This window comes from Hydra viridissima, unplaced genomic scaffold, assembly GCF_058129835.1.
Source record: "Hydra viridissima isolate aposymbiotic clone 2 unplaced genomic scaffold, HvirCarnegie_v1 scaffold_15, whole genome shotgun sequence".
In the NCBI taxonomy this organism is placed as follows: Eukaryota; Metazoa; Cnidaria; class Hydrozoa; order Anthoathecata; family Hydridae; genus Hydra; species Hydra viridissima.
Genome location: NW_028324314.1, coordinates 10,330,714 through 10,355,419, shown reverse-complemented (window position 1 = coordinate 10,355,419; position 24,706 = coordinate 10,330,714). Strand labels below are relative to the sequence as shown.

Below are 24,706 nucleotides of genomic sequence, written 5' to 3'. Positions count from 1 at the left end.
TGCAAATTATAACGTCATTTTCTCAATTTTCAGTCAATAAATGAACCAGGTACTCGCTACAACGTTCCACTGATGAATGCTTTGGTTCTTTACGTTGGAACGCAAGCGATTTCTTATATACAAAGCAAGAGCGGTGCAACATCAATCTCCACAATAACACATTCATCCCATATGGATATATTTCAAAATTTAGCTGTTGACCTCGATACAGAAGGTCTCGTAATTTTTCTAGTTTTTTTTTTTTTTTTTTTTTTTTTTTTTGCAATGAATTGTAGCAATGTCTTTCGATTCGATAAGGAAAAAAGTATTACTCGCTATTTTTTCATATAAAACAATTTTTTCGATGTTTTTTTTTTTTAACAAATATAGGTCGATATTTATATTTGAACGCAATCGCTAACCAACTTCGCTACCCAAATAGTCATACCCACTATTTTAGTTGTACTTTGTTGTATCTTTTTGCTGAAGCTAACTCTGAAGCGATACAAGAACAAATTACAAGGTAGTTATCCATCTTGTTGATATTCGTTTACTCTACATTTTTCTGTGATTTGTTTATTACCGTTTTATGTTTTCATTAGGGTTTTGTTGGAGCGGTTGATAGTTAACAGACCTCATCCTTGGGGCCTTCTGATAACCTTCATCGAATTAATTAAAAATCATAACTATAAATTTTGGAACCACGATTTTGTCCACTGCGCGCCAGAAATAGAAAAGTAAGTACCAAGTATAGTTCAAATTATGAGATATTTTCGTCTTTTTTTTTTTAATTTGTTTCTATTTTTCTTAGATTGTTTGAATCTGTTGCAAGAAGTTGTATGCAACAGAAACAACCGTCTTCTCACACCGGAAGTGAAGAAGGCGATTGAAAAGGCGCTTTTATTATTAGGTTTTTCTTTCTTGAAGATTTAAATTTTTACGTGTGATTTCTTGGAGATAGTGTTTATTATTTTAGTAATGTATTTGTCTGATTTTCTTAGACAATGATATGTGAAATAATTTTAAAAGGTTGAGCATTGCGTTTCTAATCGTGATGACAATTTTCTGGTTACTTAGTTGTTCTTTCTGATGAAATTTTTAAAAAAGTAATGAATTTCATTTTGATATTATCATACTTTGTTTTATATAAAAAGAAAAATGTGCCTTTTTTTTGTATAAATTAAGGATTTGATGTTATTTTATTTATTTAAAAAAGCTTTTAATTTGCGACACATTCAAAATGACCTCAATGTATTTTTGTTCGAGCCTGCTTATCTTTTGTTAAATATTCGACTGCAGGCTTTTAGATAGGTAAACGAAAATTCTAATACGTTGAGTATTAAGGCTATCTTGTTTCGGAAACAGACTCAATTTTCTTCAAGTCGTTATATTTCAAATTTTATTTTAATTTCAGATTGATCTAAACCTGTCTAGTTAATCCATTTATGAAAAACTCTTCGCTTAGCAAACAGGAAGAACTAGAGTATAGTGGGCCAGCTGACTGAATGGGGATATTTAGCTTGCGACACTATTTCTATTGGATTAAGGACGAAGCTTAGATATGCTTTTACAATGTGCTATTTGTAGCATGATAAAAAAAAAAGCATTGGAAACTAATATTCTTTTTTCCGTTGCAGTGTTTATGTTTTGAATTAAGCAACTGATAGTCAAACGTCTTCCTTCCAGTTCATGCACTAAAATGCCTTAACTAGCAAGTCCTTAAGTAAATCATATTTCAAACTGTTATTTTTTCGAGTTACTGTAGCCTGCTAAGTTATTATAAATGTTTTTGTTTTAATGTGTACAACGGTTAGTCCAGCGGTTTTGTTCCTGTTTTGTTAAAGTAGGTGAATTCAGGCTTAATGAATTTTTACAGTCTCAGTTTAGCATAAGGGGGGGCGGGCTCCGAGATCAGCTCATTACCACTGCCAACTACTCAGTCGGTTATCATTGGTGGTAACGGTTGATCTGGTTTTTTCTGCGGATATTTTCGATACCAGCTCATCTTCACTACTTCCTTCTCTATTGGTCATCAACGTGTAAGCAACTATTGCGCAAGATGAAACCCTTTCCACTATTTCTTCACTTCCAGTTAGAGAGAGAAAATCCATACGTTAGCGATAAGCTATGCCATCAAATAGACTAACAAGTGACGAGAATTTCTTGTCAACAACAATCTCCCTAAGAAATCGACTAAAAGAAGCAACTTTCAGAAAACACAGGTGGTGAATTGTAAGAAAAGCAATAAGAATTGAAAATATCAATCTGCTTCAATTGGAGCAAGTGTTACTTATAACTTCTTAAGAAGAAAAAACACATTCATTTAATAAACCTGTTGATGCTGGTAATAACACTCCTTGTGGGTACTGATGTATATTAATCTGTATAATAAACGGTGTAATACTCTGTATGATAATAAAAATCTGAGATTTTCTTTGTATCATGTGTCCGGTTTAGATGCATGAATCATATGTTGAATCATGTGGGATGATGAGTGTGCAAAGCATGAAGTATGTAACCTGACTAAATAGACAAATTGCATTTTTGTAACTCTTGGATTTTTATGTTAATTAACTCAGAATTAATAAAGATTGCGATAAAGTCTATCTATAATAAAGTGATATGAAAGGTTATAACTATGTCCCGGTTTACAAAAATTTAAGTCCTGGTTTTACCAAAAGTGCCGCTCTTTACCATGTTTTTTGTGCAGTACATATGACATGAATGTCTTAATTTGCTTTAACACAGAACTGTTTTAATTTCATTCGCCAGAGAGCGTCTGTACTAGCAAACAGTATGTTAGTTAAAGTTTTCATGTACATTTCTGTGGGTATTGAGCAAACAGCTGAAGTTTTAAAAGTTTCCCACTTTACCCCAATTAACCCTACTCATCATGTTATGATTAAGGGATCGTGCAATGTTATGGTTAATTGATATGTTTGCAATATTTACAGGAGTTGTAAATAAAACTGTCCGCTGAAGATTTTTTTGATAAACATCAACAAATCATTTTTTGTAAGCACAGTTCTTTGAGTATTTAAAATATACGACTGAAATCTATCAGCAGCCTAAAGTTAAATTGGTTTAAAGGTAGTTACCTCAAAACTGTATCGATTTCTTAAACATGCTTACTTTGAAATATTTCATTTTTCTCTCTTTTTTTTTTATTTTGTTTTTGTTTTTTTTATGATCGAAGTGATTAGGCAGTTAATTCTCACTGTTAACAATATATTTGGCGGTAAAAATTTAAGAGAAATAAAATATTTAAAAAAAAAAAAAAAAGCTAAAGTTTATAACAAAAATTAAATTAAATCATGCTTACTTAAATCTTCAATCACCGCTTCTTATAAGCCAAAAACGTAATGGTAACAAAATAGAGATTTATATAGGTAACATAACAACACCCAAAATTTTTTGATCATAGTTGATGTAAATAAACAATGTTTTTGACCGTGGTTTTTAAGGTACATAAGCAATGGAAATCTTTTTAGAAAAACCGTTTCATTTTATCTCTTTAAAAAAAGGCAGCAACACGTAAATAGACTAAATAACATATAGCTGTTTGAAACCTTAATAAATTATAAAAAATTAATGCATACGTTTTTTTTTTATATATATAAGAAATCAAGCAAATGGTCTAATACAAGAAAGTTTCTTATTTTTTCTTACTTTTACAACCGAAAAAGTTTGGATCGAATTACAAAATCCTTTCTTTTTTTAATTAAATTTAATTTAAAAACTTTATTAGATATTGATTTTTACAAGATAGTTTTAGTTAACGCTAAAAGCTAGGATAAAGAACTTTTAACATTTTCGGGACAGTCTTGAACCATTTCCATGTAAATCTGGCGTAATGGATTTTGTGTAGTTACAGGCTTTCAGTCTCATTTTTTCCAACGCTTCCAAATGGCTAAAATCTTCTGTTTTGGAATCACCAAAGTGGCCTCGTATTGTCTCATGTAAAACACTTCCTTCGCAACCGTTGTGTTTTTTATAAAGCAATTATTCCCAGATATGTAGAGAAATAAATTTCTTCTTTCACCTTCAACTTTTTGCGGAAGATTTTCACCAAGACATTGCAATCATCATAAGCGTTTTTCGTTTTTGAATAAATAATATTAATATCCTCAAGTTTTTAAATGATAACCTTTATGATTTGCACTTCCTTCATGACTTCCATCCTTCGTGAGGGGAAAAAGATAGACGCCCGATGAGGGACTCGAACCCGCGACCCTCAGATTAAAAGTCTGATGCTCTACCGACTGAGCTAACCGGGCGATGATTGATTAGGAGATTTTTAAATATTTGTATTTTACGTAAGTTCAAATATAAATATTTTGGGCAAGTAATTGTTTTCAAGCAGGGCTGTGGAGTCGGAGTCGGAAAAATTGTACCGACTCCGGCTCCGGTTTAAAAAAATCTTTCAAAGTTTCATAACTTTCATAAAGATTTTATAGATGTTACAAAACTACAAGTCCCAGGATGCTCTGAAAGCTGTAGGATATCCAGACACAATGGGAATTGTAGTTTGCAACAACTGGAGGACAAGGAGTTTGACATGTTATTTTTAGGCCTTTAAAACAGTGATAAGCAATAGGGTATTTTGCTGCTTATCACTGAGAATCATATATCACCTCCTTTGCGCTCTCCTCTACCTTCCCTTAAACTATATAACTTCATGATCCCCTAACTCCCCGTCAGGTTAGAATTATTTTGTTCTATCTCCAATTTTAAACGTTGGGAGAAAATGAATTGTTAATTTTACTAAGTAATAATTACTTTTAAAATAATTTTTTTTATTGAAATTTTTTTTCTAAGTAGGGGAAAGGTGCCTATGATGGCATAGCGCCTATGATGGCATACTGGTCATATTTCCATAAATATTGGTTTTGGTGTATAAGTGATTAGACCAACACGTGTATATTAGTAATTCATTACTTCTGGTGAAAACTCGTCCTTCTGTCGTAAATAATGCTTTTGTAATCAACAAACATAAATTTTCGCTTGTGGTGTTGTAGTTTTAATGCTCTCATATATTTAGGATTACGATTTTATTATACATCATACAGAAGTGAAATTTTCATGCATTTCATCTGCAGGCTTTGTACATTTATTAGAATACTTCTTTTAATGCTATGTTTAGAATAAGGTAGACACAGCTTGTTTTAATAAATATGGTGACTCTATCCTATGATGGCATACCGAGGAGTTACCATCATAGGAAAGTCTGCAAAATGAGTTGAAAAAAATCCCTGAAATAAATTTTGCGCATAAAAGGTGATCAGGCTAAGAACAAAAATGAAATACAAAAGTTTGAGAAACCAACACATTTGGAAATGAGATCTCCCCCATCAGAAGCTTCCATATGAATTGGATCTTCTGTTTCAACGAAAGGATAAGATCTAGTATACAAAAGTTGTGTCCGGTGCCTTTAGCACCCTCTAAAATTGAATTGAAAACGTGGAAAAACTGGACCTCTAAATACCACACCGGATATCCAAGAATTAAAAGATAAGGCAAAAGAAAAAGATAACAAAGAAAAAGGAAAAATTTGTTAGAAAAACAAAAAGAAAGACAACTGTTGAAGAAAAGTTCTGCAGTGAGGAGATTAAAAGAAGTAATAATAAAAAGAATTTCGAATCTGATGCAGCATTTTTGTATTGTTATGAACTTTCTTCTCTGTCTTGCTCTAAAGAACCATGGATTTGTTGTCAAAAATGCGGACCTTAGTGTCATTGTTTATCTGCAAGCATAAAGAGAAGTAGACAAAAATTTATATGTGAACTATGCTTATAGACCAAATATTTATTTTTAATTTTGATTTTTTGATAAGTTGTGTTTCCATTAACAAAAACAAAAAAAATTCTTGTTAGTCTAATTTCTTTAAAGTGTGCCATCATAGGAGCAGTTAGTTGCCTATGATGGCATACTTGTATTTTTTTTTTTAATGGTACAAACTTATAAAAAAGCAAAATAGTAAAAGTTCTGAGGTTCATTATTATTCTGCATGCTAGAGGGAATACACCCATGTCAAAAATTATTTTTTAAGTTTTTAGGTAATAACTCAGAGAAACGTTAAAGTTAAGTATGCCATCATAGGCACCTTTCCCCTAGTTTCTTTAAATATAAATTATTTAAAGAATAAGTTATTATTTCTTAAAAAAGTAATAGTAAAATTTTAAATAATTTTTACTTATAGAAAAATATCAAAAACTTTCTTCCAACGTTTTAAATGGGAGATAGAACAAAATAATTCTAACCTGACGTCCCGACTTAAATTGACTGGCACTGTGCTACATATTCTTAGTAGAAAGCTAGGCGTGCCACCACCAAGCACCAAAGAGTTGCTCCACAAACAGAAAGACTGTAAGTATTCAATTAACTTTGTTTCTCTAGAGAGAGAGAATATAAGAAAATTAGTGATTGAAGAAGCTGTTAAACAAAAAGAAGAACTTAATGAATGTCTCAAGGGACGCTTTGTGTTTCTTAACAGAGTGAACTATTTTGCAATCAATGTTTAATTCTTTTTTGAAAAAAATGAAGCAGTTACCAAGACACCAGTTACAATCACACCAGCGAATTTCTACAGGTCTTAGTAGAAAAGATTCTTAAAAAATATGAACTTAAAGAAGAACAAGTTCTTTCTGTCCAACTGACAATAGTTCAAACATGATTTTGACAAATTCATAATTTTATTAGCGACTGCATAAGAGTTTATTGCATAACAAGAGTTCAGAAAAGTTGTTTGTTCAGAAATTGTTTTCTTATAAATATTGTTTAAAGCACTAAGTGGTTGGATTATTTGTATCATAGTGATGAAATAGCCAATGTTAACATTTTACTACAGTTATTTGTTGTTACAAACAAATAACTGTAGTAAAACAAACAACTATTTGTTGTTACAAATTGGTTACTTATAAAGGAGTCGGAGTCGGAGTCGGGAGTCGGAGTCGGAGTCGGTCCATGATAAAATCAAGGAGTCGGAGTCGGAGTCGGAACGGCAGCTTACCGACTCCACAGCTCTGTTTTCAAGACAGATCAAGAAGAAATTTTTGTTAAAACATTCAAGTCTTTCAGTATTTTATTTGAAATATAAAGATTGAATACGTAGCTGGGAATGCATGCTTTGTTGGAGTTATAACATTAAATTAGGGTCATATTATTTTTATATTTGAATATGTCCTATAAAGTTCTAATTTTCAAGTTTTAAGGAAGGGGGTCGTCTCACTAACATCAGTGATTGCTTTAGAAAAAAGTAATAATTTTAAACTTATACAAACAATTTTACTTTAAACTTATCCCTATATAAACATTGTTTAGTTAGAAAAAATAAAAATTAAAAAATTAAAATTAGCTGGTATGGATATTTAAAAACAGTTATTAAAAATCAGGAAAAACAGTTTTTAAAACAAACCAGCTAAAATGTTAGCTGGTTTGAATATTTGACAACCGTTTTGAAAATTGCAATTTCTGTTTGAAGATTTTGAAGATCTTGATTTGAAGAAAATTAAATACAAGCGAATTTATATTTTACACTCAATTAGGAGAATGATCGATTTTGAATAACTTTTAATCAACGACAAATAGAAACAGAATTTTTATTATAAACTTAAATAGATCAACGAATTATTTCTTAAGATTTTATTCAATATTTTTGATGTTTTCTGAAAAAGTATTCGTGAAAGTTCCTGAAGTTTGCAAAATGCTGGGTACTGCTAATTAAACAATAGAGATAAAAGTCTAAAATATATCAAAAGTTGATTATAATCAGCACATTATTACAGAAAGTAAAAAGTTAAAATTCCATCGGAAAACATCGACAACGGAATGATGAAGCAATCGTTCATTGTCAAGTTCTATTCAAAATTTTTACTTTTTTGATATACTTTCAATAAAGTTGTGAATAGACTAAGTATACATCCTAGAGATTCTGCTGCTTCTAACCACATATTAAATTACCTCCTTTTTTATTATTTAAGTATCCCATAAATTAACAAAATTTTACATACCAATATAAGTAAGCTAATTATAATAGAAATCACGGTGTTACCATATAAACCTTTCGGAATGTTTTCAATAATTGAGCACTGTACAGTTGCATTCATTTTTCCTTAAAGCTATGCCCTTAGTTAGGATTCTATTGCTGGCAAAATTTTCATCATTAGATCAGCAATAATGCGCCTGCTGAGAAAATATTTTTATGCTCTTCCTATATTTATATTATATATATATATATATATATATATATATATATATATATATATATATATATATATACACATATATATATATATGTATGTATGTATGTATGTATGTATGTATGTATGTATGTATGTATGTATGTATGTATGTATGTATGTATGTATGTATGTATGTATGTATGTATGTATGTATGTATGTATGTATGTATGTATGTATGTATATTATATTATAGAAATAGACTCTTTTGTTAACTATAAAAAAAAAGTCTTTTTGTTGTTGTTGTTGTTTGTTTGTTTTTCTTGCTTTTAATGGGAATCTTTTATTTTCTGTTTATCGTTCAAAATAAAAATTGAGGGTATTAAGTTACAGCCCTAAAAACCTTATTAACGAAACTAAGACTTGTAATAGTTTAGAAAATATTGAAATTGTTGTTGCTGTAACAATCAGAAGTCTAAAAACAAATAAATTTTAAACATACTTTCTACATAATAATCTTAAAATACTTTGCAAAAATTTTTTCATGTATCTTTTACACTGATACGTTAAAATATCGAAGTTTATGATTTTACGCCTGTTAAGTTTTCATGAGTAGAAACAATTTAAGCTGATGCAATTTAGGTACATTACATTCTTTCAGATAAAGAAACCAAAATGTTAAGCAATTGTTTCCTTTTAAAATGTATCGATATTTTCTGCCTCAACATTGTAACCAGGGTTTTAAAAACTTTGTTTTATATCAGAAAGTTAGAAAAGTCGAAAGTTTTGTATTTGTTCTTTATAACATTTGTGCAAATAAGCTTTATGCAAACGCTAAATTCTTTTCTTAGCTTTAAAAGTTTTCCTTTGATTATTAGCCCTTTTTATTCTTTTGATTTATTTACATCCTAGTGTTCATGCATCGTCCGCGCGGCGTCCGTAGAACGTCCATAAGACGTCCAGACGCCCTTGGGACGTTCGCGGGACGCCGTGTGGACGTTGCATGCCCACTGGGATATTTTTTTACTTTGCGTTAATTGCATATTTGTAACTTACAGCAATTGTCTTAAAATGGCAAGTTAAGTTCGTTACTGTGTTCTTTGGTTTTTTTGCATGATCAGAAAGGGTTGACTTGACAGAAACTACCGGCGACAAAATAATATTTCCCTGTCAATTACAGATTTGGATGCAACCAACATATCCACTTCACTACACAATGTGTATTTTATCAACCTAGAAGGAAAAAAATCATTTTTTCAATTAACTTTTAAGTGTTTATTTATCTCATATCTCCAGAGCAGATAGTCCATTGTATTTAAAAACCAAACCAGATTTTTTTTGTAATTCGATGCAGCTGCTAATTAATTCTTCTGAGTATGCGCAAAAAGTCGTAGTACAACTATGAAACAATAATTCAATACTTTTAGTTATTGTAAACATTTCGCATCTGCAACTTTATTTTAAGTTATTTTATTTCGTAAAAAGGATTGTTATAATCGTCTCTTATCGTTAATGTTTTCAGCTTTTAATGAAAATCTTTTACTGACTTGTAGAATTCTTTTAAAAAGTGAATAATATTTTGTTAAATCATAAAGTTATTTTACAACTTCTGTGTAACTTTTAACATGTAATATTAAGAATATCATTGCATGATTATATGCAAGTTAAACCTCATACCTTTGAGTTATTAAACAAAAAAAAAACATTCTGCAAATATTAGCGAACTATGACTATATTTATATTTAATTATACTACTAATTATATTTAATAAATTTTATAGAGTGGCTCCTTCGATATCCCGAATAGCTCTTTTTGATATATGGGTGTGAACCCTGAAAATTTTGAAGTTTGATGCATAGATGGGATATATTCTTGAAGAAACAGGAGATGTTGGAAAATCTGAAGCTGTTTTAAAGTGAATAAAAAATAAAATTAGAATTTTTTATCAAACACTTGAGATGAAGTGGACAAAAATAGATATCGGCAGCGCTTACTGGACACCTAATCTTCTTGTATAAATAAAAATATTATATTTATTGATCCTATATTGCAAAATGTACCACGTACTTCTCAGCAGAATGGCATTACAATCGGACCTGGCCTGCCAATAAAATTTTTTTGGGCTTGTGGTCTTAAAGTTCAAACGTAATAATTGCATCATCTCCTGGAGTCAAGTAGCCAAGAGCTAAGTATGATCACGAAAATGAAACAAGAAAAAAGAGATCCAGCTTCAATTGATAAAGAACTTTTAGTTGCATCTCCGAATCAACGAACAACTTTAAAAAAGACACTGGAGTCATTGCAAAAGCAACCAGCATTATCGGCGGAATAAGTGCTCGTTCTAATAGTGGATGCTAATCTCTCCAATCAACAGTACCAACGAGTTCGTGAGCAAGCTGGAAGTTTAAATTCCAATCTTTATCCTTCTTACCACAAAGTTACAGAAGACAAAGGAAATGAAATAAACAAAGAATATCTTTTCTTTGGTTTATCACCTGTTCATGACTGAAATAGAACTTTTGAAAGTGTTCTTCACATTTAATACCGCTTAGAAATTAAAACATGGCAAGCAAGTGGAAATGAAAACGAAAAAAAGGTGGCACGAAAAAAAAATCCGGGAAAGGTTTAGACATGAATTGGGTTTTTTAATTGATGCACCCAAACAGCAAACTGGTAAAACAAATGATGGAAAATGTGAACGTAAATCTTTCAGAAATGCTGCGAAGTTGACTGAGATAATAGAAGTGCGCTTAGAATCAATAAAGCGCTTCGGAATTATTATAGAATGCATATATTCGGATCGTAGAATCAGTTTGAATAAATTCGAAACATACGCAAGAGAGACCCGGGATCTATACATTGAACAATATAAATGATATTAAATGCCTGTTACCCTTCATAAAGCTTTATTTCTTGCCTGAGCCATTATTGAAACGTCCATTTTTCCAATCAGGCAATACTCTGAAGAAAGCCCAAGAGGCTGGAAAAAAAAAACAGGCAGTTTAGAGAACATTTTACGAGGAAAAAATCACGAACTTTTACACAAATACGGATTTATTAAACAGACTACTAGCCACTTCATATTTATTACTCGTTATTTATTACTTTTCGCGCACGCTTTCAACGAGATAAGACGTGTTTTATTATTGCTGCTTAATTAAGTTTTTTATATTTTGAAATAATTCGAAAATGGCAAAATCTTTAACAACTGTAAAAGAACTTTTGGAATGTCATGAAAGTACTTTACTAAAAATCTTTGAAGATAGACTTGATAAATTAGAAAAAAAATTCTACAACGAAATTGAAAAATTAAAAAACGAAAATGCTTTACTGAAGAGAGAAATCACTGAAGTTACTAAAAGCAATGAATTTTCAGAATGAATATTAGGGGAGACTTGTACTGAATGGACCACAAAATAAGACTTTTTTATAAATTCGATTAATATTTATTTTGTGAATAACTATGGTGGGTTTTTTAGTTCAGAAGACAAGATTCATATCTTAACTAACTATCCTTGAAAGGTGTAAACATTTGAGCAATTGAAACATTGTTAAAAAATGCGATAAACATAACCTGTACTAAATTGTTTAATGGTCCATTCAGTACAGTTGATTGTACTGAATGGACCAGCAGTAAACTCGTAATAAATAAAATGTTGAATTATGCACAGCAATGAGGGTATATTGATGTTCCAATATTGAATGATAATATTGTTATCCTAGTGAATATTAACCTATAATGAATCATGATAAACCATGAGCTTTATAGTTTTTTATGCCCAAGATTTTTTTTTTTTTAGTATATTTTATTAGTCACACTTTCACAACTTGTTTATATTAAAAAGACACGATTATTTTGTTTTAGTAAGTAACAAACTGAAACGCAATAAATGCTCTAATCGGAAAATGGTCCAGTCCATGCAGTACAATCAATGGTGGTTCATTCAGTACACATATCAATATCCACATGTTACCCAAACAATTACAACAATCTGTACCCTAGATAACTTTCCTTCTACTTTTATCTGAAGTCCAAAATATATATCTATAATATTATTAATATTAAGAGTTCACTTCTTCTTGAAAAAACTTTGTAAATTGAAAACTCAGAAAAGTTAAAAAATTACATTTGCCTTGAAAAAATAGAAAACTTCCATAACTACTGCTTTTCTTCGAATAAATTTAACTCAGACATACTGAAGAGACATTGTGTAAAGGTGAATTATTTGTGACGACAAAAATACATCTAAATGGTCTCTAAGTTCTTTTTTTTGAAAAGGTCCATTCAGTACAAGGTCCATTCAGTACAAGTCTCCCCTAAGAACAAGTTGTTAAGGAATCAAATGACTTAAAAGTAAAACTCAATAGTTATAACAAAGACAACGAGAATCTAATGTGCACCAAATTTATTCAAGATAAATTAGCAGAATTAGAAGATAGGAGTAGGCGCAACAATCTTCGTTTTGATGGCCTTGACGAAAGAGAAGAAGAAACGTGGAAAGATAGCGAGTCGAAGATCAAAGAATTTATAAAGGAGAAACTTGGAATCAAAAACAACATTGCAATTGAAAGAGCACACAGAACTGGAAAGAAGAACGAATCTGGAAAAAGAAGAAGAACTATAGTGGTGAAGTTTCTTAACTATAAAGACAGAGAAATCGTTTTAAATGAATAGAAAAAAAGAAAACTATGGAACGAAAAAATATATCTAAACGAAGACTATAGCAATTACACAATCGAAAAAAGACGACTTCTATTTACGAAAGCAAAAGAACTTCGAGCTGAAGGTAAGTTTGCTAAAGTTATATATACCAAACTTGTAACGCGCGCCTCAGAAGTATAAGAAATTTTTTTAAATCTTATCTATTTAGTACACAAAAAATGGTAACAAAAATATAAAATGAATGACTATGAATCACTTATTTTCAACTTTAGAAACAAACATATTGGATCTGATGAAAACACTGATCCAGATAGTAATTATTTTAATGACTTAAAAATAGATTGTTTTTATCATTATGCTAGTGAGTTAAAAGAATTTCTTTCTAAAAATGGCGATGAAAACAAAAAAATCAGAATTGTCCACATAAATATAAGAAGTATAAACAAAAATTTTGAAAATCTTCGGCATTTTATAGAAGAAACTAAAAACTATTTTGATATTATTTGTTTAACGGAAACTTGGTGTTCACAAAATGAGCTTAATAATAACTCTTATTTCCATCTTCCTGGTTTTGAAGCAATTTTATTAGAAAGAAAATTGAATAAACGCGGTGGAGGAATTCTGATTTACGTAAAACTAAACATTGCACATAACATTAGGAATGATTTGTGCGTTTCTGATCACGATAAAGAAATCGTTACAATTGAAATTTTAAACAATAAAAGCGAAAAGTTAAAAAGCAAAAGCATTCTTCTAAGTTGTTGTTATAGGCCACCTGGTGGTGCGTCAGAAAACTTAAGCTTTTACTTAAAGCACAATATTTTTCATAAAGGTAACAAAGAAAAGAAAAAAAAAACTTTGCAATTGGCGATTTAAATATGGATTGCTTTCGCTATTGCGAAAACAGAAAAATTAAAAGTTTTTATGATGAAAAATTTGTATCAGGAGCAATACCGCTTATCAACCAGCCTACTCGAATAACAAAAAACTCAGCCACCCTAATAGACAACCCAGCAAGCACACAACGTTGAAACAACGTTGAAATAACGTTGATCAACGTCGATCAACGTTATTTCAACGTTGTTTCAACGTTGTGTGCTTGCTGGGAACATTTTAACAACAGATGTATATGATATGATAACAACAGATGTATATGTATATGACATGATATATAATATGATATATGATATGATATATGATATCATATCAGATATGATATATGATAACAACAGATGTATATGTATATGACAATGACATGCAAAAAGGCATTATAAAATCAGATATATCAAACCATTTTCCCATTTTTCTAACAATCAACGCCATTTCAACTCCTAACTAATAAAAGTCAAACTATAAGAAAACGTATTTTCAGCAAAAAAAATTTAGAAACGTTTAAATATCAATTATCATTGTTAAACTGGAAGGATATAAATTTTAATGAAGACATAAATATAATCTATAATAAGTTTTTTAATACATTTTTCTCGGTGTATGATGCAAATTTTCCCGTCTCCGAAATAATCTTAAAACCAAAAACCTTAAATAGTCCTTGGATTACCAAGGGTCTTAAAAAATCTTCAAAAATTAAACAAAAATTGTATATAAAATATTTAAAAACAAAATCCCATGCTAACTTACGCATATATAAAAACTACAAAACTCTATTTGAAAAAATTCGTAAAAACATGAAAAAAATTATTACTCTAATCTAATTACCAAATATAAAAATGACTCAAAACAAATATGGAAAATATTGAAAGAAATAACGGGGAAACAGAAAACTTGTTTAAATTTCCTTCCGAAAATGATTAAAATAAACAATGTTTGTGTTTATGATCCAAATGAAATAGCAAAAGAATTTAATAAATACTTTACGGATATTGGAAGCAGGTTGGCTGATAGGATTCCTCCTACAAATATTTCCTTTAATGATTTTTTGACAACTCCAAATAATTTACTTTCTCCCCATGACTTATCCCTAGATTTAACAATTGAAGAGTTTGAAAGAGCCTTCAAATCCCTAAAAAGAAACAAAGCACTCGGTGCGGATGGAATAAACGGGAACATAAGTATAGATTGCTATGAAAGTTTGAGCGGTATTCTATTTAAAGTTTTTAAAATATCTTTACAACAAGGGGTTTTCCCTGATCTATTAAAAATTGCCAAAGTTATTCCTATTCATAAAGGTGGAGAAAAATCAAACATCAATAATTATCGTCCTATTTCTATCCTTCCTACGTTTTCGAAAATTTTAGAAAAAATCATCTTCGAAAAAACATACAACTACCTGATTTCAAATAATTTATTATATAAAAATCAATTTGGCTTTAAAAAAAATAGTTCAACCGAACAAGCCATTATTCAGTTTACACACGAAGTCTCAAATTCTTTTGCTAGATCACAATATACACTTGGCGTTTTTGTCGATTTATCAAAAGCTTTTGATACAGTCAATCATGATATCTTACTTAAAAAACTTGAATTCTACGGAATAACTGGCAAATTGATTAAATGGTATAAAAGCTACTTGTCTAATAGAAAGCAATTCGTCTACCACGGAGAAGAATTGCTTCCTATTGATCTTCAAAATAGAACATTAATTGAAATAAAATGTGGTGTTCCACAGGGTTCTATCCTCGGTCCACTTCTCTTTTTAGTATACATCAACGATCTAAATAAGGCCTCGAACCTAATGAGCATTATGTTTGCAGATGATACTAATTTATTTTTATCTAACAAAGATATTAGCAAACTTTTTTTAAATATGAATAAAGAACTTATACAAATTTCTACTTGGTTTAAATGCAATAGACTAACCTTAAACATTGACAAAACAAAGTGGATCCTTTTCCACTCCTCAACAAAAAAACGTTTTTTACCTAATAATTTACCTAAACTTTATATTGATGAAGTAGAAATAAAAAAAGATTCCGCTTTAAAGTTCCTAGGTATTTATCTTGACGAAAATATGACATGGAAAACTCATATTAATTATATATCAACTAAAGTTGCAAAAAGTATTGGAATCCTCTATTAGGCCAGAAATTATTTAAATAAAAATAATTTAAAACAACTATACTACTCATTTATTCATAGCTATATAAGCTATGCAAATATTGCTTGGGGAAGTACAGGTAAAAGTAAGTTGCAACGTCTTTACCGCCATCAGAAACATGCAATGCGAGTAATATATTTTTTAAATCGTTTTTCAAACACGAAATCTTTATTCAAAGATATGAATGTATTAAACGTTTATGAACTAAACTTGTATAATACTTTATGTTTTACGTTTTGTTGTGTGAACAACCATTTATTAAATGTTTTTAAAGATCTATTTACCTTTAAAGTAAAGAATAAACATAGTTTGTGAAATAAAAACTATTTAAAAGAACCCTTTTGTCAAACAAAGCTTAAACAGTTTTGTATAGATTATCGAGCACCTTATCTCTGGAATAAAATTGTCCAGCCTAATTTAAATTCATCTATCTCTTTTTCTGTTTTTAAAAATAAGTTAAAGAATATTATTTTTTCAACGGATAATATAATGAAATATTTTTTAGATGTTATTCTAATTATTTTTCAAATCTTTTGAATAATATTTTGTTATAAACTGTATTATATGGTCTAAAAGTTATATTGTAATAATATTGTAATTTTTTATATGGTTCTGGCGACAAGATCAATATGATCTTCTTCCAGATTCCAAGTTTATATATTTATATTACATGTAAATCACGACATGTAAATAATGTAAACTAAAATAATATATATATATATATATATATATATATATATATATATATATATATATATATATATATATATATATATATATATATATATATATATATATATAATAAAACTATACTCGATATTAAGTTCACTTAACATTTTAAGCAAATATAAATTAATATGAAGTTGTTCCAAAAAATTTTAAAATTTGCAATAAAATTAATTTCAAAACTTATTGACATTTTGCAGACTTGTTTGAAGACATTAATTTGAACAAAATTGTGTAGAAACGATTTATACTTTACATTCCATTTGGAGAACGACCCATTTTAAATAATCTTTAGTTATGGTCGGACGGAAACAGAGATGTTATTGTAACCTAAAGTAGGTTAACGTATTATTTCTTAAGATGTTGTCTCAATATTTATTGACTTTTTTCCAATAAGCATGCATCAACCACACGACGTCTTACGGATATCTTATGGACGCCTTAAGGACGTCGTGCAAAAGATACATTCCCACTGAGCTATGAAAGATTATTTGCGAGCACATTTATAAGTAGCGTGGTTTTGGTTATTTGTGAAAAAGTTAGTGAACTTTTTCACAAACAACCAAAACCACGCTACTTATAAATGTGCTCGTAAATAATCTTGATACTCTTTATCAAATGTGATTTGATATGAATTCTTCATTGGCGTTTGAAATTCTTTTTCAGCAATCAAAATCTATTAAAACGCAAATATATCAAAAGTTGATTGTAATAGACGCAAACTTTGCAGAAAGTAAAATAATTAAGAGCCCGTTAGTAACATCGAAAACCGAATGATAAAAGTAATCGTTCATTCGCAAGTTCTATTCAAAATATTTTTATTTACTTTTTTGATATATTTTCAACAAAGTTAGAGATATACGAGATATACATCCTAGAGATTCTGCTACTTCTACCAACATATATTAAAGCGTTAAATACTGAGTTTGATTCAAATATAACCAGAGTCCAATTCATTAACTTGAAGGTTGAGGACATTGACTGGAAATCGAGGAAAAGGACTGCAAAGTAGTAATATGAAACTACTAAAGGAATGTATGCTACTAAGAGAGAAAACGATATAACCATCATAGTTTTGGAAAGTTGCTTTTCCACAATCATGTTTCTTGCAACTTGAATGTCTTTACATCTGAGCATTTTTTTTGTTCCAATTAAAAGTGACATGTTGATAGCAAGTATTGATAATAGATTAGCACTTAAACATGATGGGAAGAAAAAGTTTACAACTACTGCGTGAAAATAGTTCATAGGATACACAAACAAAATACTTAGCGTAAATGAAATCAAAAAGTTGAAAACGATGATTGGTATTAGGTAAATTCCTTTAAAAACTCTACCGCAGCATTTGTTGTCATTCGAAACAACAAAAAAACGTTCTACCGATATTGTTAACACAACTGCGCTTGAGAAAGCTAACGGAAATACCGTCCAAAATCCTATCGCAAACCTAGTACTACACCCAAGCTCATTTCCCTTTTGAAAAAAAGCCACTCGGAGTGGTATATGAACTAATCCAACCGTAATATCACTACCAGCTAAAAGTAATACAAGTTTTTCATTTGTTGTGCACTTCCTCCTGTTTTTTTATTTAAGTATCCCACAAATTAGCAAAATATTAGATGCCAATATAAGTAAGCTAATTATTATTGTAACCGTGGTGTATATATCACTACACAAACCATTCACAATATCTTCATAAATTGGACAAAGTGCAATTGCTTTCATCTTTCTACATATATGTAGAAAGACATAATAATGATGTGTTGATAGTAAGAATTGATAACATAGCGGTAGCTATGCTTTCAGTTATTAGTCAGTTGTTTGCAACAATTTTCTGCAAGAAGATATTTCAATGCTCTCTCTATATTTATAGAAATAACTCTTCTTTTAAAAAAAGTTTTACAACAGTTGGGTGTTGTCTTTGTTTGCTTTTTGTTTTAATGGGAATCTGTTTAATCGATAAATATAAAAATTGAGGGCATTAAGTTTGCGCATTGGTATAGAAAAGTTTGAAATTTAATTTAAATATTTTTTAACAACTGCATTCTTGAGAAAATCAAAAATGCAGTTGTTAAAAAATATTTAAATAATTTATGCATTTTAAATAGATTTCTCCTCTTCTGCTCAATTTATGACTCTGAAAACTTTGTGAAGAAAATTCGGATTTGTAATGGTTTGGAAACTATTGCTATTGATACAGTTGTAATAGTCAGAAAAGTTTAAAAAAAAAAAGTTTTTTGAAACATAATTTTCTACATAATAAATTTAAATAACGTTCCAAAAACATTTTCATGCGTCTTCTACACCGATATGTTAAATTATCGAAGTTAGCGATTTTACACCTGTTCGCGTTTTAAAACCATAAAACGGCTTTAGCGGTTTAAATTTAGATATGTATCATTCTTTTAGATAAAAAAAAAAAGCAAAGTATTGATCAATGTAAACTGAATGATCCGGAAATATACTCCGCAATGATTGATGAACTGTGTGCATAATGCAAACAGTTGATTAAATAAGTTTTGCATGATTTTATTTTAAGTTTTTCAAGAAATTGCTAACGTTTGTTTTTCTCTAGCAATTTAGGAAACAAAAGTTTCATATTTGTTCTTCATGGCGCATGCTCAAAAGATATGCAGTCAACATACCTCACCGGTTATTCTAACTCTTCGCCCTTGCATTCTTTTTCGAACCATTTAATATACTTAATTATCAATTAAGATAGAAGCAACTAGAAAATGTAGTTTAAACAAGTATAATGCTATATGTGCAATCTATAAAACATGCTTCATTCTACTTGCCAACGACAAGCATAAAACAAATTTGAATTTGTTAAAATTAAACATGAATATATTTGTGTATTCATATATACATAATCTTTTATATACAAAATCTTATTATTACTATTTAAATTTCACTTATGTAGCTTAACATCACAGGAAATATTATTTTGCTTTTTAGCAAACTCTTAAAACATCAGAAGTAATTCTAAGTGCAACTCTGAAAAGTTTTAACAGAATAACAAAACGACTTCTTTTTGTAAAGATAAAAAGTTTGAACTATCTTTTAATAAGAAATGTGAGAACAGTTTAACAGAACTTCTCGTTTATTATGTATTTAGTGAAACAGATAAAAGTATTTCTAAAAGCATAGATAAAACAAACTAAATAAAAGGCCCATCTTTATTTCCAAACTGAACAAACTTATCTAAACTACATAAATGGTCTCACTTTATTGCCAAGTTGAACAAAGTGAAATTTAAAAAAGGAAAACTACTCCAACCATTTTTCGGAAAAAGGAATCAAAACCTTATTATATTGTTTGCTATTGTGTGCATCTTTCTTTATTGACTGAGACAGTGAGTAATTGTTTTTAAAGTTATTAATTTATGTGAGTGACTCATATTCGTATAAGGACTAGATGCGTAATTAAATTTGAATAATAAGTGTGAAATAACTATTTAAGTATATGAGATAGATAAATAGTGTGTTTAATTAAACAGGAAATCTTTCTATTTCAATTTTCTCTTCACAACATTATTTACGAAATGATAAATTTCTTTTAATAAACTGCACAAATGTTAACCCTAAATGGTTTATATGTTCCATTTCATTGGCATGAAAACAATTAGTCTACCTTATCTTTCCTATATGTTAAGAAAAAAAAAAAGCTAATAAAAAATTGCAATATGATAAAAAAAAAAGATGTAACACGTGGTCAAATAATACTTAACAAAATAAAACTCGAAAACCGACAAGAATTCAATGATGTTACTTTATAACTCTTAACATCTTTATTATATTATCATATTTTATTACAAACTTATTATATTAAAATACTATATTACAATTATGCAATTACTTACCTTGAACGGTCTGGAATCAAGATGTTTAAGCGAACATTTCAATGACGTCTTTATAATTTTAGTCGTAATTCACGTAAATAGAGCAAAAAATCCCAAAATTGAGATAAAAAGTTATCCAAAAAACTTAAAAATGGGCAAAGAACTACATAAACTTAAACGAAGCTGATCGGAAATCATAAGGAATTACAAATAATCCCGCCATCTTAACTTTGTTCAATGATTAGACTCAATTTTATATTTATAATTCTTTTGAAGACTTTTACATTTTTCAATTTTCGTCCTTCTCAAATTTATAATCAAAACCAGGAGTTATAATATGCAAAGTGTTACAAAACTTGTTTTAAAACGAGATCTAGTATATGATCCTGACATCCCAAATTTTTGATCTAGTAAAGCCTCTGGTATCCATTTTACTTTGTATTTTTAGAATTATCCCATTGAACTTTTCTGTGTTCACTGCTGCTGCATTACATATAATCATAGTGATACATTTCCATATACCACATCTCTTTAGCGATTTTTTTAAAAGTTAAAAAAAAAAATGGTTGGATTTTTTGCTTTTACATTTAACAATTCCTAAGTTAATGTTATTATTTCCATTTTGAAGTATCACATTCTTGTTTATTTATCTCTCTGCTGTATATCTCATTCTTGTTTATTTTCTTTCCACCGAAGTGTAGAAACTGTACTATTTTGCTTATAATTTTCTTCTTACTTTCTACTTGCTTTATTCCTTTTTCATTTAACATTTCACAGATTCTAGCTGAACTATTTGTACTAAAAGACTCAGTTATCACAAGACTTTTAAGTTAACTTGGTTCTGTTATATACTCTCTTTCTTGATTTTTTAGTTTCCAGTGGTTCATAGTTTTCTTGCAATTATTTACTTTGAACAATCATTTACTTTGCTTGTAGAAGTTCTATCTTTTTGCATTAAAAACTCTCACTTTAGAGGATGTAGTGACACTTGTGTGTTGGAACTGTGATCAATTTCTACTAAATTTAATATTTGTATGTCATAAAGTTTCTTATCTTCCAGACAGAACCACCTGCCCTTGAAATAGGTGATTTCAAAAACAGAGCATTCTTTCTTTATTAAGAATTTTCTTGTTTTTCTATAACTTTTAAAAAAAATTTTCCTACAAACTTTGTAGAAATACTTGGAAAGCTAAGTTTCATCAGTCATTTACTTAATTCAGCAACAAACTCTATGGAGGCCAGGGGGCGAATTGCAATCATTTTTAAAAATATATATTTCCAACATCGTTGATTTTTTTAAAAATTTTTTGCATGGTGATAAAATAGATCTTTATGACTTACTAGTCCTTCATTGATAGTTACAAATGTAACACTTAATTCTCTCGTGATATTGAAAACTAAATTTAAAAAAATGTTACAACTCACCCTGTTCCAGTGTAAATTGAAACAGCTACTTCAAAAATACTTTACTTTAAAAGTATAAATCTTGCACAATCCTCAGAAATAATATTAATTTTTCCTATGATAGATAAAATTTTTCCTATGATAGATGAGTGGCCTCCGTCCTCTCCCGACCTAAATCCACTTGGTTTTTGCGTGTGGGGTATTTTGGAGTCCAAGGTCAATGCTAAACAACATCACAACTTGGCCTCCATGAAACGAATGATGATCCGCGAATGAGAAAAATTTCCTATGGAGACAATTCGTGCCGCCATACAATCATGGCGTCATCGATTATGATTGACAGTGGACCGAAAAGGAGACCAATTTGAATAATTCTTGGTATACTTACACTACTTATGTTACTTGATCTGTTACTGTAATTTCAGTAGTTTATGTATATTACATTAAAAATAAATTGATTGTGAAGTACTGACAGAACTTTCCGGTCACCCTGTAGTACTTCAGTTTCAGGGGTGCATCAGACTTTTGTGGGGTCCAGGGCAAGAAATATTTGCGGAGCCCCTTCTCTCAAATGTTTTTTTAAAACAATTTACATTAACTTAATTAACAAAAACGACTTAATTACGGCTTCATTACATTTGTATTTATGATAAAAACCAGATGCTACAAACTTTTCTACATTTTCTATATATTACACTTTTACATTTCTGCAAACTACAAGTTTTTAAACCTTGCTGAAGAATATGTTTCTACAATTTTAATTAGTTTCAATTTTGAAAAGTTAGTTCTTCAGAAGCAACAGTGACCGGAACAGTTGCACAGTAACTTGGGATAACATTGGTGAAATTTCGCAGTTCTTCGCAAAGATTAATGCCTTCAATATCATTTTCAACTTTTTTCTAATCCTAGAGGCTATACTGAAGTTTTATGCAAGGCACCATATTCTTTTCTTGTGTCATTTTTTTAAGTATATGTATGTTGTGCAAAATACCAAACTTATTAGTATGACTTGAATAGTATAGTTCAAATCCTTTTTTTTTTAAGCTAATGAGGGCATTATCAACAGTTACTAAAAGGTATTCTACTTTGAATAATTTCTCAGGATCTTCCACAGATTCAACTTGCCCTTCATAATCAAAAATTCTCTTTTTCGTTCTGCCTTTTTTTTTTTTCTTGAATTCCAATCTTAAACCGATTTGGTGCAGAGCTCTTTTGCTGTAGATAAAGTATTTTTTGAAAACCTGAAGAACAATATTTCTCAAGAAAAGCTATAAAGTTATTTCAGATTATTTAAAGCTACATCCTTATAAATGGGAGCTTTTTACAAGATTTAATTGGTTAAATTTACTATGGTTAAAATATCATGCAAGATTTATTAAGCCAGTTAGTCAATCAATCAATATCAACATATTTCGTATTAATAAAAATGTTACAAAAACACAGGTCATTGCAAATAGTAATTCACTAATAAAATTGAAATGCCTAAATAAGATAAAGAAAAAAACAAAAGAAAAATATGAGAAATAAATTAATCACGTAATAAAAGAACTTTACAAAACTTGTGAGTAAAACCCATAAAACAGACTTTTTTTTTTAAAAAAAAAAAAAGACAAAAAATTTATAAGATGTACATATACACAAAAAAAAGTTATAGATATAAATAATGAAGAAAGGTTTAACTGTTTGGAAGGGTATTCCAAGAACAAATATAATGGTATGTAATGGATTTTACTCTATGTTTACTTGTCTAAGTGGGATAGGTAAGTTGTGATAAGTGACTGATCTTCGGTTTTGCCCTCACGTTGTCTTTTTATTAAAGCAGTTATGAAATACGATAGGAAAGAGACCGTGTTGCCGATCCCAGACAAGTGAACAATTTAGAAACTGGATTAAGTCATAGGAGGCGAAAAATTTTAAATGTATGACACAGGATGTCACTAGGGAAGTTTAATGAGTTATTCGCATTATTCTGTTTTGAAGAGAAATGGTTTTAGAAAAACATACGGTTTAAATTCTCCCCAAACTTGACTTGTATATTGTAAACCTGAACCAGAAATTGAGCATATTGATAATAACGTTTTAAAATTAACGTAGTGTCGAACTTTTGCTAACAAAGTTAAAAATTCCTCTGTTCTAAAGCGTGTAAACAAGTTGCCTCACTTTCAATTTTCAAGTTTGTAACAGCAAAATATTTATTTCGACTTTCACACGTGATCTCAAGTTGTGATATTTGTATTAAATAAGCTGAAATCAGAATTGATATCATGAGGTTCATTTTCTGACAGTTCACTTGATAGAAAACTTGTGAAAGAGGTAACAGAAGGGAAGCAACTTTTTCAAGGAAGGAATCCAATTTTTAATTAGAATTGATGACTTTACTGAGATAATCAGTATTCCTTCTATAGAATGTAGTAAAGAGAGGCATAAAGATGAAATGTTGGAAGATCAGTTAGTTGTAGTCTTGATAAACTTAAACTTATCTGATTAACACAGTTGCTTCTCTGTTAATCAGTTTACACTGTTAATCCAAATAAACCTGTGAGGATGCCAAAAATTATCCTGGTGTTTATAGCAGGATGATTAACTTTATAAAATATCCACTAATTCTTCTAACTTGTAAAAAATCCACTAATTGTAGATACCATTTATATGATGAATTTCTTGTTAATTTCTTGACATCAGGTAATGACAAACATATATTCAAAAAAAATGAAGATTACTTGAAATGATTCGAACCTCTAGAGGCTACATGTAGAATAATTGGATCATTGCTTATAGAGCAGAAGAATATTGCATTGCTCTCCAAGGGAATCATAGTAAGTTGTCTCAAGTTGTAAAGGCGAGATAAATTAAAACGTCA

The 24,706-nt window shown here is 29.5% G+C and overlaps 1 protein-coding gene, 1 non-coding gene and 1 pseudogene across 3 annotated transcripts in view; 2 read left to right on the top strand and 1 right to left on the bottom strand.

Moving 5' to 3' along the window:
- Positions 1–1,223, top strand: part of LOC145193203 (CCR4-NOT transcription complex subunit 1-like) — a 30,951-nt gene extending 29,728 nt beyond the window's left edge. The window contains exons 51-54 of the mRNA XM_090072638.1: positions 34–214; positions 370–502; positions 582–716; positions 791–1,223. Coding sequence (XP_089928764.1) covers positions 34–214; positions 370–502; positions 582–716; positions 791–869 — 528 coding nt within the window. The 3' untranslated portion in view covers positions 870–1,223. The remainder of the gene's footprint in view (positions 1–33; positions 215–369; positions 503–581; positions 717–790) is intronic.
- Positions 1,224–4,183: 2,960 nt separating this feature from the next.
- Positions 4,184–4,256, bottom strand: Trnak-uuu (transfer RNA lysine (anticodon UUU)). Its single transcript has one exon. It is a non-coding gene; the product is annotated as a tRNA-Lys (tRNA).
- A 7,011-nt stretch (positions 4,257–11,267) lies between these two features.
- Positions 11,268–17,510, top strand: LOC149878615 (uncharacterized; annotated as a pseudogene). Its single transcript, XR_016447529.1, has 4 exons — positions 11,268–11,554; positions 12,480–13,831; positions 14,041–15,837; positions 17,452–17,510. The product of XR_016447529.1 is annotated as an uncharacterized LOC149878615 (transcript).
- The last annotated feature ends 7,196 nt before the right edge of the window (positions 17,511–24,706 follow it).